Source organism: Grammomys surdaster, unplaced genomic scaffold (assembly GCF_004785775.1).
Source record: "Grammomys surdaster isolate TR1022 unplaced genomic scaffold, NIH_TR_1.0 130, whole genome shotgun sequence".
In the NCBI taxonomy this organism is placed as follows: Eukaryota; Metazoa; Chordata; class Mammalia; order Rodentia; family Muridae; genus Grammomys; species Grammomys surdaster.
Window position 1 is genome coordinate 775,818 of NW_021604588.1, and position 15,726 is coordinate 791,543.

The following is a 15,726-nucleotide window of genomic DNA, read 5'->3' on the forward strand; positions in this document are numbered from 1 at the left end:
GTGTGTGTGTGTGTGTGTGTGTGTGTGTGTGTGTGTGTGTGTGTGTGTTTGCAGTGCTGAAGACTGACTGTAGGGCCTCATACATGCTAAGAAAATTCTCTGCCACTGAGCTGCACTCTAAACCCCGAAAGGTTCGATTCTAACTTTTGTCTTTTCTGTATTAACTCAGTCTCCAACACCAGAGTGAAGAGACCTCCTTTTGAGACATAAGCATATGAACACATAAGCATATGACAGATTAAAAAAAATTTATTCAGCATTCATGAAGAGGTCAGAGGGCAACTTTCTGGAGTCAGTTCTCTCTTTCACTGTGTGAGTCAGGGTGACTGACCTCAGGTGGACATGCTTGACAACAGATTTGCCTATTGGGTCATCTCCAGCCAAATACTATTATTTTCACATTGAAATATTGCAAGTGAGTCTAGATCTTTGCAGTTCCACAGGAGGGGACATTATGTCCAGCAATTATTGTTTTAGTTCTGTTAAGTGTGTTGCTGCTGCTGTTGTTGTTCTGTTGGTTTATTTTAGATAGGGTTCTGTTGTATAGCTCAAGCTAGCCCCAAACATATAATCCACCTGCCTCAGTTTCCTGAGTACTAGCCTTATAGGATTCCTATCACACTCAGCTTGATAAATTATTGTCCTAATTTCTCATAGAAATAGTAAAAGCGAAGGAAGCCATTGCCATAGATCTAGCCAGACAAACATCCAATGTTCCATGCTTTCTGGCAGAGCCACCATGAACTAGGTACGTCTGCCTCCCCTTGGGCCATGATGTGTATATAGTGACTTGTCCATTCAAAGGCTGTTGTAGAAACTTGCTGGCTGTTTTCATGGGCTGGATCAACCCTACTTATAGATTCTCAGTCATGAGAGCCATGACGGTCAAAGTTCTTACATGGCAAATATTCTCATGAGCAAAAATAAACAAGAAAGGCTGTTTTGTGGTAGAATGGGGGAACTTGCTCATGACGCCAAGTAAAGGCTGACTCTCAAGTCTATGACATTTTAGAAGACATCTCCTGCTTGGATGAGAAAGTTGCTTGTATCTCTAAGACTCTGTAATCTACTTGTAAATCACCATTGAGAACTAGAAATTGGGAAGTATTGGATCACGAGACAAACTGTATTTAAAGTTGATTGTGATAAAGGAGTCCATCAAGAGCCTAAAAGCTGATAGCTCTTCTGGAGTCAAAGAATGAAGAAAGATGTGTAGCTCCTATCTTCCCGTCACAAATGCTCAATTCTGCAATCCCCCATTGTGTCGGGAGTATGGACAAGACGTGTGGGTGCCTGAGAGCAGAGGTCATGGCTTCTAAGAGGGAGAGCTGCCCTCATTCACTTGGGTGGGTTGGTACATGACTTCTTTTGGTTCTAAAAGGAAAAGAAGATTTTAGTTAGTTATGTGTACAGTTTCCTCACAGCTCAAAGTCATTCAATATTCAGCAAAACCTAGAAGCAGCCACTGACAGTTTTAGTCTGCTTTCTCAAGATTCTCCTAAAACTTGTCACATTTTAACTCAAAATTTACAAACTCCTGAAGAGAAGAAGCAGTAACTTTCTTCTTGAGAAGTATGCATTGATTTGTTTAGGATTCATTTTGTACTCTATTTATTCTGGAAATATTACTTACCCACTAGCTGGGTTGATTTTCTAGCAAATGGACTGGTCTGACTAGTAACTAACACCACACATGTACAGTATCCCCTGGATTGGGTTCAAATCAACAAGAATCAAGGAAAGGCAAGCTCCTGCCCACCCAGCTTCTGAGCCCTGCTCCAGGTTTCATTAATATTTGTTGTGATCAGCTTGAGTAACTAGTAAACCAGAGATAGAAAATGACATTTCAAATATGCCATTAGCTCTATGACATGGGGCCTTGATTGTTCTTTTCATTGCTGTTTCTCAAGAGCCAGTACAATGCTTAAAACACAACAGACATTTCATATGTGGTTTTTTTTAAAGATTTATTTATTTTATTTATGAGTACACTGTAGCTGTCTTCAGACACACAAGAAAAGGGCATCAGATCTCATTACAGATGGTTGTGAGCCACCATGTGGTTGCTGGGATTTGAACTCAGGACCTCTGGAAGAGCAGTCAGTGCTCTTAACCACTGAGCCACCTCTCCAGCCCCCTCATATGTGTTTTTTAATGAATAGATTTATACAACAGACATTTAGTACACATTTAATGAATGGATTTATTATCTATGCTATCAAAAGCATATGTCTTTCCTCCTTCTCCTTATCTCAAGTCCTATTTTACAATGGTGTTTACTTTTAAACAGTTCATGTTCTAAGAAATGAATTTCAATGAAAGGGAACTTTCATATAATTGGGCTAGAAGACTGGAGTGGTGGTTTGGGTATTCTTGGCCCAGGACCTGGCACTACTAGGAGGTGTGGCCTTGTTGGAGTAGGTATGGCCTTGTTGGAGGAAGTGTGTCACTTTGGGGGTGGGCTTTGAGATCCTTCTGCTAGCTGCCTGGAAGCCAGACTTCTCATAGCTGCCTTCTGATCAAGACGAAGAACTCTCTGCTCCTCCAGCGCCATATCTGCCTGCACACTGCTATGCTTCCTGCCATGATAATAATGCACCGGACTTCTTAAAGTGTAAGCCAGCTCCAATTAAATGTTGTCATTCATAAGAGTTGCCTTGGTCATGGTGTCTCTTCACAACAATGGAAACCCAAACTAAGACAAATGGGAAAATTAACAGGTATTTTCTCTATAGAAGGGGAATATTGTCTCAGGCCCACATGTGATTCTAGCATGAGGGTCAACCTGTTTCTAAACAGAACTCAAGAGGCAGATCCAGAAAACAGAGGTCTCAGACACTGTGCCAAGAAGACCACTAGCAGCATCTCGCAAGAGTCCTACATGCCTCTCACCTCGTGACCTTCTCCGGATCAGAACACCAACTCCAGCCAGGACGATGATAATTATGGTCCCAGAGATCATGATCACTACTAGAAGGATGTTTCCTGCTTCTGTAAGTAAATAAGAAAAACCTCCATGTTGATCCTGCCATCTGCATTAAATTTATCATGGTGTTCATTAGGAAACCTGGCTATCGTCACTTCTCAGTCACCATCTGATAGCACATAGATATGTGCCTATGCTTTTTTCTACTTGTTTATGTGTTTGTTTTTCCTGAGACAGGCTTTCTCTGTGTAGCCCCAGGTACTCTGCAACTCACTTTGCAGATCAGGCTGGCTTCAAACTCAGAGATCAACCTCCTTTGCCTTCCACCCCAACCCTAGGTCCCCAGTGCTGGGATTGAAAGTATGTCCCTCTACTACCCGGTTCTATCTATCTATCTATCTATCTATCTATCTATCTATCTATCTATCTTGTTTTTCTTTTCCAAGATAAGGTTTCTCTGTGTAGTTCTGACTGTCTTAGAGCTCACTGTGTAAACCAGGCCTCAAACGCAGAGACTTGTCTGCCTCTGCCTTCTAAGTGCTGGGGTTAAAGGCATGTCCCATCACCACCTGGCTATTTTTTAAAAATATAATATGTAATTTAGTAAACTGTATCAGGTGTGACACACACGAATGACAGTTATTTAAGGTCCTAGTAGTTCATAGGAGTATAGATGTGTGTGGGGACTAAACATTGTAAGAAGCACTAATTGAAAAGAGCCATTGTGGGAACTGGAGAGATGGCTCAGTGGTTCAGAGCACTGACTGCCCTTCCAGAGGTCCTGAGTTCAATTTCTAGCAACCACATGGTGGCTCATAACCATGCCCTCTTCTGGTGTGTCTGAAGACAGCTACAGTGTATTCATATAAACAAACAAACAAACAAACAAATAAATCTTAAAACAAACAAACATTGCTGGAGCTGGAGAAATGGCCCAGCCATTAAGCCATTAAGAGCACTGACTGCTCTTATGGAAGACCTGATCTTCTAGCACCTGCCTGGGATAGTTCACAACCATCTGTAACTCCAGCTCCAAGGGATCCGATGCCTTCTTCTGAACTTGTTTGGTACCTGCATTCACATGCATATACTCACACACAGACACACATAGATATACACATGAATAAAAATGATAAAATAAATCTTGGGGCTGGAGAGATGGCTCAGTGGTTAAGACCACAGGCTGCTTTTCTGGAGGTTCTAGGTTATATTCCCAGCACATATGGTGGCTAACAACTATCTATCACTCTAAGTCCAAAGGATTCAATGATCCTCTTCTGGCCATTGTGGACACTCTACACATGTGGTAAACAGCCATACATGAAGCAAAAAAAAAAGCACATAAAATAAAATAAAAAACTTTAAAAATTACAAATAGAAATTCAAGTTAGGTGTAGTTGTCCACTCCTTTACTCCTTGGGAGGCAGAGGCAGATGGACTTCTGTGAGTTCATGGCCAACCTGGTCTACAAAGCAAGTTTCAGGACAGCCAGGACTACACAGAAACCCTGCCTCTAAAACCAAAGAAACAAATAGTTGCCACTGCACCACCACCAGGTGAAGGCTGCGGTGACCCATGCGGTGACAGTGACCCAGCATCCCTTTGTTACAGCTTTGCAGCTTTCTACCTCTTTCTCAGTCTCCCTTCCCAGACAGACACCACCCCCATACTTACCCCGAGGGGCCTCAAGAACCATTTGTCGACCACAGTGCTCCACATGACAAGAATACATGTCATTGCTCTGAGGATCCAGATCAACCGACACCCACATTTGATAGGTTCCATCCCCACTGGGAAGCACCCCTCCATAATCTACTTCTTGGGCAATTTCTTCCCCGTTTTTCATCCATGTCATGGAAATTTCTGGTGGGTAGAAGCCATGAGCTCTGCAGACGAGAGTTGTAATCCCTGGAAAAGTTTCCTTTCGAGTTGTTCTTACCACTGGAGGCTCTAGAGAGAAGCAGACATGGTTAAACGGAAGGAACTTGGGTACTGAACTTACCATGTTCAAACACAGAGCCAAGTTTCCAGTTAATTTTCTTTGCAGCAAGAAATATCTACATCTGAGAATGAACCAGAATCTGGATTCATCAGCAACAAACTTAGCTTTTGTAGCCTTCCTCCTATGCCATAGGCAAGGGGACACGTACGGCTGAGGCACTTTTGTCTTCTCAGGGGAGAAAAGGCATATAGCATCAAGTACTTGGAGAGTGTACTGAAGTTGCTTACTGTTCACCTTTGAAATACCCTTATGTGAGGGGCTGGAGAGACGGTCCAGTGGTTAAGAGCGCTGTCTGATTGTCCCGAGGACCTGGCTCCAATTCCCTACACCCACGTGGCAGCTCACAGTCGTCTGTAACTCCATCTATTCCAGAGGATCCAACACCCCGACACAGACATACAAGCAGAACACCAATACACATAAAACAACAAAACAAATACCTTATGTGTCAAGGAAAGTAAATGATTGTTCTTGATAAGTAACTCACCTAGAGAGTGGAGATTAGAATGCAATAGATCTCAATTCTCCATTTACTGACAATAGAAACACACAGCCATGTCAGGTCAACAGGGGCTCTGGATTGCCCTATGCTATTGGAGTAGTATTCTGATGGTTATAATCAAATATAAACACATGTCATAGTCCATGTGCCCTCAAAGAAGCTACAGAAAATAATATTACAGAAGGGCTCTGTCAGTGATGAGAGAGAAAGAGGAGACATCATCCCTATGGCCCAGGATGAGCTTGCAGTGCTCCTCCCTCAGCTGCCTGAATGTTAGGATTACAGGTATGTACCACTGTGCTCAGGCTGTTCACCACCAATCACCACTGGTGATCTAACTTCCTCATGGCATCATATGGCCATTTTCCATATGGTGTTATCTTAACCTTTCCAGCTGAAACTGGTCATAAAGCCAAACTGAAACCAAGCACACTGTCTGGAGGACCTTCCTAGGCATCCGTGAAACTTCCTTCCTTCCTTCCTCACCTCCACCTTAGTGTCTGACACTGTGGGCGCAGGGAAGAGCCCCCTTCTCAGATATTCCTTGTCCCTTACCTGTGACATGGGATTTAGTTATAGAAAAAGAGTTTCGGCCGGGCGTTGGTGGTGCACGCCTTTAATCCCAGCACTTGGGAGGCAGAGGCAGGTGGATTTCTGAGTTCGAGGCCAGCCTGGTCTACAGAGTGAGTTCCAGGACAGCCAGGGCTACACAGAGAAACCCTGTCTCGAAAAACTTAAAAAAAAAAAAAGAAAGAAAGAAAGAAAAAGAGTTTCCAACATTCGAAATAAAACATTGCCAAGGGATTTTTTTCCCCTATGACTGCAGGAAATGAATCTACCTCCCAAGACAGGGGTTTTGACCAAAAGGTTGAAACCATTATGACAGTCAAGACAGGGAATGAGAACTACATGTACATACACCATGTATACTTGAGTCAAACCTTCCATACTCTTCCTCCCGGTTGATCCCCAGAGCTTCTGCGCCAGGCAGAATCAACAGAACTAGCTGGCAACCTCTAACTCTCATTTCTCAGCAACTCGGCTTGAGTTTCCCTTTGCCCAGTACTGTATTCGGGACAAGCAGCAGGCCAGGCAACTCCGGGCAAATGCTACTGATGTGCTTTGAATATAAACGTCCCTCACGGGATCACGTGTTAAATCCAGGCTTTCTAAACACTGGTGTTATTTTGGGGAGGTTCTGGAAACTCTAGGAGGTGGGGTCAAGCTAAAGGAAGCAGGTCACTGTGGGGAATCCCTGGGGTTGTATCTTGTCCCTGGCCCCTTGCTTACTCCCTCTGCTTCCTGTCCACTGTGAAGTCAACTGCTTCACTACACCCTTCCCACCAGGATGGACCCAAACATCTGAAACTGTGACCAGTCTTCCCTCCTCTTAGGCTGTTATTTCAGGCATTCTGTCACAGCAAAGGGAAAAATAACTGACCCAGCTATGCAGCAAGCATCCTCAAATCAGAAAGTAAACACCTATCTTTTCCTTTTCCTATCTGCTGAGACTCAGCCTAAAACATTCATAGTGATTAAGGGAAGCCAAGGTCTGCAGTAGAATTTAACCGGATCTTAGGCTATCAGATGTTCTTCAGTCAGGGAACAGTCACAGTTGATACGAGAGCAGCGCCCTGAGGCTTAGCAGGATTCTCATCTACATAATCTTCCATACTTTCTGGAAAGTAGGCAAGGCCACATTATATTACTCGAGACTGGGGATTTGCTAGCTAACCTTCCAGAAACTTCTTTTTTTCTAACAGGAGAGGCTCCTTCTCCTGCCAAACAACATCATATTTTGAGACATTACCAGAACCCTCTGGAACATGGGCTCCTATGAAGTACTCATCCTAATTCCTCCCCTACAAACGTCACTCAGTGTGGAATGGCTAGCATCTCCTTGTTAGCCCGTGGATCCAGTCTCTGACCTTCTGTGATCTGTCTAGGCCTTCACACTGTAACTCTAGTGCTTCTCTGCCCCTGGTTTCCAGCTGGACAGCCTCAGCCAGAGAGCAGTGAGCTGATGAGGTACCAGTCTCAATACACAGACAGTCCTGCCCTGGGCGCGTTCCTCTGCAGCCACACCTCCTGCCAGGTTTTCCTATCAGCCCACCAACCCTTTCAGGGCTCTGCTAGCAGCTGCCCCCTCTTCCTGCCCCTCAGCTTGAGCTAAAGCAGGGGCAGTTCCATGTTCATCAGACACGTCACCACCCCTTACGGGATCCTCACTAGACTCCTTGTAAAGGAGCCCTGGGTGAAGTATTGGTTGTGGTCTCTTAGGTCCCTGTGCTGCTCTGATTCTTGCTTTCAAATAGGATGTGAACCTGTTTGACGTAGGTTTGTTAACTGCAACCATTGAGCCTATGGTAGTTATTCTGTTAGTAGGGAAGAAAGCCAATATCAAGCTCCAATATCATCTACCTACAAAGCCTGGGCATTTTAGACAGACAACACATGGTTATTTTGTTTGTTTGCTTGCTTTGTTTTTGAGACAGGGTTTCTCTGTGTAGCCCTGGCTGTCCTAGAACTCAATCTGTAGACCAGGTTGGCCTGGAACTCAGAGAGACGGGGTTTCTCTGTGTAGTCCTGGTTGTCCTAGAACTCAGTCTGTAGGCCAGGTTGGCCTCGAACTCACAGAGATACACCTCCCTCTGCATCCTGAGTGCTGAGACTAAAGGCCTGAGCTACCACTACCCAGCAGGGCAGTACATGTTTATAACCACAATCCACACCCTTCCTCCCAACTTGGGGCTTGCCACATCTCTGGAAAGTCCCCCAGACTAGCCATTACTCTCCTGGGAAAGGGTCTATAGTGTTCAGGGATTTTCTGAAACATTTTGAATCATGCAACCCAACATGTAACATTCCACATGCTGCTGAAGTTGACCAGTGGGGTCATGCATTTGTGGCAGAAGATAAACTCTGTCCCCAGAAGAATTGAAGTTGATCCCCAAGTAAGGAAAAACCTGTCTCCCCAAGGCTCTTCTTCATAGGGCTAGCTTTGCACTCACACAGGGATTCTGTGAACCCTTGCTTTTTAAGTAATCTGCAACAACAGCCTCACTTACAAAAGCTTTCCCCAGCCTCTCACTGACAGGAGAGGACTTTTTTTGATAGAGGTGCCCTTGGAGGCACGACATTCTGTCAAGACAAGTGGAACTGCTAAGGCTTGTCAAGGTGCTGCTAAAAATATAACTAATGAGACTTCTCTTGGGGGTTACAGGTCAGAACAGTCCAACCAAGAGATGGATTTCAGCACAGGGTGAATATCACCTGCAGAAGAGGAAGTTAGACACAAAGCCAGTCTTTCTAGGGATGTTAAGAACGAGGTGTTCTCTCTTCCCATTACCTGTTCTTTCTAGGACATCTCTCCCATACTCCAAGAACCTCTTCAGCCAGGCAATGCACTCTTCTTCCAGCCAGTTCTTTTGGTATTGCAACTCATGCACGTTGGCCTCCCATGCTCGCTTGGTGATGTGGGCCACATTATCTATGGCCAACCAGGAGAGGCTGTCTTTGTTGAAGATGATGAAATCTTGTCCATCATATGCATACTGGAGAAACCCTGTGGTGCTGCCGTCTTCTAGCAACTCACAACCAATCATTCTCTGGTAGGTGTGAAACCCTGAAACATACACAGTCTATGGAAGGATGGCTCTAAAAAGAGACACAGAGAGGCTTCTCAAGTGGTACAACTGAGCACGGCTGGAAGCATTCTTTGCCTTAGAAGACACCACCCCACGGGCCTGTATATTTGGGTTCCAGAAGGTTCCTGTTTTGCAGACCCACCTACTCACAGACATTGGTGAGGTACCTACGGCATACCAAAGGCTCACAATGATGCCTGCCTTGGGGAATCATCCTATCTTTGGGATGATTCATTGATAAATTTCATAGCTATTCTGAGTGCAGTGTAGGAGCAAGAGATTTGCAGGAGCCAGAAATATATCTGGGACAATTAATATCATAAGTTTCTATGCAGAAATAAGGAAACCATGAAGCCTAGCCATCAGAACATGAGCCCCAAGGTAAGCAAATTTAGAATGAGGAAAGAGAAAGTTGTTGGATACCAATGGGGTAGGATTATGGGGACAAGGGATAAAGGGTTTTTACAGGTCAGTGTAGAAGAGCCATGGGGGAGATGGTGGTCACTGAACTTCAGTAACCTGATTTTCTAAGTTTTCTACAGAGGATGTAAGCAACTGGTGACATTGCCATAGACAGCCCAGGGCCTTTCTCCTGGGGCGTAGCCAGTGAGGGAGAGTGCTCATTTCCACTGCAGTCACACCTGAGTGGTTGTAGTGCCTCTGCAGGTGCCTCAGCTCCGTCTTGAATGTCTGCTGCCAGCCCCTAAGCAGCTGAGTGTACCTCTCCCAGTGATCAGCTGCCAGGTTCTCTGCCATCCATGGAGCTTTTGGTTCCTTCTTTCGAGTAACACTGTCATATGTAGTGATAGGGTGTGAGTCCACATACCCAACAGAGATAAAGTCAGGGACTCCGGGGCCAGGATCCGAAACGGCAAGACGAAAATATCTCAGCGAGTGGGTCCCTGAGGAGGAGGCAAGGAAGGAAGGTACTGAGAGCCACAGATGACAGAATGTAATAACCACATTCCACGGCATCCCTGCATTAATGCCCTAGCCTGATACTCTGTGTCACCCATCCCACTATTTTATCCAACACAACTATTGAATTCTAGGAATTACAACCTGGAAAAAGTTCAGCCCTGTGACCAAAGATGAAACTTTACAGGTAACCTCAACTTGGCCTTGGAGGGAGGGCCAAAGACTATTCACTGGGCGGGTGGGAATGAGGTTGAGGTTGGGGTGCTGTGCTGTGCCTCATGAAGCCCTCAGAGCCTCTGAGGGAAAGAAAAACCCCAACAGTCCAACCCCCTTCTTTTACTAATAAAGCTTCTGACTATTGAGAACCGTCATTCTACCATCTTCCAGCTACACATCTTGGGATGCACACCCCTCTTCCCTGATTAAACAGAGAACAGCTATTAAGGCTCAGGCCTCCTGCAGAAAATACTTTCAAAAGCACCATGCTTTTCCTTGCTGTACCCAACCACTCCTGGTAGCTACTTTCTTACTGTTTTTCTAGTTTTTCTTCCATTTAAATATCAATATGAGGATTGTGATCATCACTAAGGTCAAAGTAAACTGAAATGAACTCCTAGGTTGTGCAAGAAGTTCAGGACCTGGTGGAGATAAGGAAGATGGTTTCAGAAGTAGCATAATACCGGCCATCATGTCAATGTAGGCTCTTGGGAAAGTTTTTGTAGAAAGGGCGACATCTTGGAGGAGATCTCAGGGCCAAGAGGTGAGCAGGCCAAGGGGAGAGAGGGCAGTGGGGTTTGGCAGAAATGTGCATGCTGGCCAAGGACACCACAGCCTTCTCTTCATTCTCCGTGGGACCCATCTGGTGGCTCTACAGGTGTAAGTCATGCCTGGCACTTAGCTGGGCCTCTAAAATGGCACTTCACAATATAGGGATATCAGCTGACAGATATGAAGTCGGTAATTCAGAACAGGGGAGATGAAGAAAAGTCCTTGTCACACTCCCCGTCATAGCATGCCAGATCTTGTATATACAGTTCGTATCTCACCAGAATGTGTTGCCCAGATAGTAAAAGATTTAATATAACTACTAAGGTTGACTCATTTGGAAGAACTAAAATTGTTCTACAAGATGGCAATTTCGAAACCATTTGCTCCGATCCCCTTCTTGCTCCGATGATTATGAAGTCAGTTTGGGTTCTCCCCTTTCCATGAGTCACCAGCATTACTCACGTGTGGAGCTGAGATCTATGATCTTAGCATTTGGCCCTCTGTCTAGCTGGGCCAGTCAAGCTGCTTCTCAAGGGTCCTTTACTGTTCACTCAAATCTCCTAGGCCTTGCTGGAGAGTCCATTCAACTCAACAAGCATCTCTCACACCAACGTGCTGGCTCGTTCACCCCCCACCTCCTGAGCTTTGCCTCTTTAAATTGGTACAGCAGCAGTTGGGCCATTTTGACAAACATCTAAGGAAAATTACTGGAATATAAAACAACAGAACATGTGTTTTCAGGCATTCATCCATAGAGTCTTGTTTTTTTATTGAATATCTACCATGGACAAGCTGTAGGCAACATCAGAAAGAGGAAAATGAATCAGGTACCATTTCTCCCCTCCAGAAATTTACAGTATAACTTGAGATTTTTATATAACAGAACAAATACAAGTGTCACAAAAGGAGCACCAGTGGGGTGCAGGCAAGACAAGAGCCCTGCACTCATAGGAGTGGTCCACTGAGAAATCCTCCAAGGAAATCAAGACAGATTAGTTATATTTCACTGAGTCCTAAAGGGCAGCAGGTACCTCCATCATAACTATTAAAGTGTATTTATTTATTGTGCAAGTACCATGTGGTCAGTGCCATATTAACCCTTGAGAAACATTGGCTTCATTCGTTCCTCACAATAATTAAACAAAACAAAACATGGTCTCGTGTATCCCAGGCTGGCCTCGAGCTCTGTATGTAGTCAGTAATGACCTTGAACTCCTGATCCTCCTGCCTCACGAATCACCAAATCTGGTTCAGGTGGCACTGGGGATTGAACACAGGACTTTGTACAAGCTAGACAAATATTCTATCTATACGGCTACATACCCAGCCTTCACAGTAACATTTCAAGGTAGGTCCTATCATTCCCATTCCAGAGATGAAAGGTGCAGAGATTAAGTATATTGCTCAAAATTAATTAAATTAAGTACAGCCTTAGACGCCAGTGAAGGAACCAGGAATCAAAGTCTGAATTCTCACGTAGGGAGCCTCTCCACTTATGACTACCCTACTCTGCTTGAGAGACACTCTCTCAACAGGGTGTTATAACCTTCCAGAGCCTGGATTAAAGTGCTCTCTCCTGCCCCCTTGTGTCAGACACATTTCATTCTCTGATTTGGATCTTCCTTAGATGGTAGTAGGTTCTGATTGGGTAGCCATGTCAACAACAAGCAGTTAATTGTTTTCCTCTTCCAGTATCTCAGTGCCTTAGTAAGGTAAAAATGATTGTGATTTCTGATAACTACTCTTTGAGATTCCAGGTATTGTGGGAATGAGGAGAAAAGTGAATGGTTGTGTTTTTAATTAAAAGAACCTTTGGGCACTCCTCAAAGCTTGCAGTGGTGTGGATAGTTCTGCAAGCAGTAAAAACCATTAGTCCCCACTCCTAACAACTGCTAAATGACTGGCTCCTGTGGCAAGTCTAAAAAAGACAAATGTCTTAACCACTGTATTAATTACTTTCCTTATTCCTGTGGAGAAATATGTGATAGAAACATAAGGGAGGAAGGGTTTATTTTGGCTCACAGAATAATGGAGTAGAGTCCATAAAGGAGAAGAAAAGGATTCTGGGATGAGTCTGGTCTGGTGTTGCTGGAGCTTGTGCTCAGCATCCTCACAATTTTCCAGGTCAGAAAGCAGAGGGCTCAGCCTGGAAGTATGCTGGTCGATGGTAACCCTTGGACCTAAACTTAAGGCCTGTTATCTAGGTTCTGTGCCCCAAAACTACACAACTTCTCAAGAGATGAAGCCTGAGGGTACATTTCACACTCAATCCACAGAGCTTCACCCTGACCCCAGAGGTCCATGGGCATCTCATGACACAAGATGCATTTTACATCTGTAAAAGTCCCTAACATCTTAAGAGTTCCAACATTGATCAAAATCCAAAATCATGGGGCTGGAGAGACGTGAAATTGTTCTTTAATTGTATTAATCCCTTTATGAATTATCACAGCGTTTCCCCACAGTTGCTTTGACCACAACTGTACTCATGTTCCTTTCCTTGCCAAACTACATACTTTTCAAATATTTCTTCTCGGCTTTCGGCTGTCTGTTGCTGTAATATGGCTAAAAGCAGGGACAGTAACCAGCACAGTCTGAACACTTCTGACTAGAGGTTTTCTTCAGCAAACAAATTAGTACATTGCTTTTTAATACAGCCTCGTTTCGACTTTCAGGACACAGACATAGATTCTTTGCTGGAATGTGACACAAATGGCCTCTGTCCAATTCCTGATAAAGTCCCTCTTGCCCTCTGCCAGAACATCCCACGAAGCTCTAGTTACAACATTCTAAGGTTGTGCTAACCCATAGCTCCAAACTTTTTTTTTATTACTCTTACAAGTCACTTCTGAAGTCCTATAGACTGCACAGTCAAGTTTAGCATTGCAGTGACCCCACCCCTGGTACCAATTTTCTGTATGAGTTACTTTTCTCATTGCTGTGATTCAATACTTGATTGACACAAACCACATAAGGCACGAAGGACTTATTTGAATAATGGCTTAAGGAGATACCGTCCATCATAGTGGAGAAGGCATGGAAGCAAGGATTAGTTTAGCTGGGAAGGAAGGAGCTTGCAGCTCACTATCCTCACACTACACAGCCAGGAAGTACTGAGCTTGGGATAGAAATACATTCAACCTATACCTCTCAACTCTTGACTCTGCAGCCTTAAGTCTGCAAGCTAAGTCCCATGTCCTAAAGTTCTACAATATCACAACAGAGCCAACATCTGAAACCAAGTGTCCAAATACATATACCTGTGAGGAATATTTCCTGTTGAAACCATTCCAATCACTCTTTCATGGCTACCCTTTCAACACTTAACCAATATCTCATTTCATACAAGTATTATTCTTTTATGAATTTCCAGTAAACACAATTCTAACTGCTAGGGGCACAATAAGGAACAAATAAAGGACCAGTCCTCTGAGATACTTTCTAGAAGGGATATTGTCAATTGATAAATATGTAGTACAAGGTCAAGTGATAATAAATTGTATTAAGAAACTAGTGTCCATGTTGGTATATGCCTTTAATCCCAGCAGGTGGGAGATAGAGGCAAGTGAATCTCTGTGAGTTCTGGGACAACCAGGGCTACACAGAGAAACCCTGTCTCAAAAAACACAAAACAAGCAAACAAGTAAAAAAAAAATTAAAGAAAACCAAAGTAGAGAAAGGAGATACTGTACAGAGAGCGAATGTGTTAAACCAGCCAGCAGAGCCTTCTTTGACCAGATAACATTGAGCAGAGCTGTGTCTAGAGTGAAGGAGGGGGCATGGGAGGTGGGGTGGGGGAAGATCCTTCCAGATAACTGAGCCCAAATCCTTGAGTGTGCATGCTTTGCCTTTTGGAAGAACATCAAGTAGACCACTGTGGTGCTCCAGAGAGTGAGTGAATGAGGGGGCCGAAATGCTTTTCTTCCCCTCCCTACACCTTGAGTACAAGAATGACCACACGTCTCATATAGCCCAGAAGAATCTCAATTTTATGAATCCTATTCTTTGTTGTTGTTGTTTTGTTTTCCTGAGACAAGGTTTCTCTGTGTAACCCGGGGCTGTCCCAGAACTTGCTCTGTAGATCAGGCTGGCCTTGAACTCACAGTGAATCTTATCCTTTTTAAATGATTCATTGAATGTGTAATAAAATGTGATTTGACATTTATCTTCTTAAAAGATTTTCTCTAATATAAACTTAAACGTTGAAAATAATGTCCTGCCGGGCAGTGGTGGCACATGTCTTTAATCCCAGCACTTGGGAGGCAGAGGCAGGCAGACTTCTGAGTTGGAGGCCAGCCTGGTCTACAGAGTGAGTTCCAGGACAACCAGGGCTATAGAGAGAATCCCTGTCTCGAAAAACAAAAAAACAAACAAACAAAAAAAAAACAAAAAAAAAAGAAAAAGAAAGAAGAAAAGAAAGTAATATCTATCTCAATTTGAGCTTCATAAAAGCATTTAAAGAGCTATGTGTTTGATCTTCAATCTAGACCTCCTCCATCCAATTTTTAGAAATCCTCTAGGGTAAGAAGAATGTGGTCAACCAAGAGTAGATAGCTGTTCTCCCTAGTTTAAAAAAAAAAAATCTGGGCTGGAGAGATGGCTCAGTGGTTAAGAGCACTGACTATTCTTCCAGAGGTACTGAGTTCAATTCCCAGCAACCACATGGTGGCTCACAACCCCTCTTCTCGTTTGTCTGAAGACAGCTACAGTGTACTCACATATATAAAATAAATAAAAATTAAAAAACAATCTATCAGAATTAAATATATTCAATATCTACTATGAAGAAGTAGGCCTTAGGGAAATGAAATATTGTCTTGAAGAAATTTCTCTTTCATGAACCTAGACAAGAGCATCATGGAAACAGACTGAAATCTCATTTCCCATATTTTCTTATGCCAACTCTTTGAATTCAAGGTTCTCTCTCTCTCTCTCTCTCTCTCTCTCTCTCTCTCTCTCTCTC

General features: G+C 43.8%; 1 protein-coding gene across 3 annotated transcripts in view; it reads right to left on the bottom strand.

Moving 5' to 3' along the window:
* Positions 1 to 231: 231 nt before the first annotated feature.
* Positions 232 to 15,726, bottom strand: part of LOC114614260 (major histocompatibility complex class I-related gene protein) — an 18,395-nt gene continuing 2,900 nt past the window's right edge. The window contains exons 2-6 of one of the 3 annotated variants that reach the window (XM_028759858.1): positions 9,719 to 9,979; positions 8,780 to 9,055; positions 4,601 to 4,876; positions 2,893 to 2,991; positions 232 to 1,374 (exon numbers count right to left, since the gene is read on the bottom strand). In XM_028759858.1, coding sequence (XP_028615691.1) covers positions 1,316 to 1,374; positions 2,893 to 2,991; positions 4,601 to 4,876; positions 8,780 to 9,055; positions 9,719 to 9,979 — 971 coding nt within the window. In that variant the 3' untranslated portion in view covers positions 232 to 1,315. Of the gene's footprint in view, positions 1,375 to 2,892; positions 2,992 to 4,600; positions 4,877 to 8,779; positions 9,056 to 9,718; positions 9,980 to 15,726 lie in introns of those variants that run through there. The other 2 variants (XM_028759865.1, XM_028759873.1) reach the window with 2 other exon arrangements.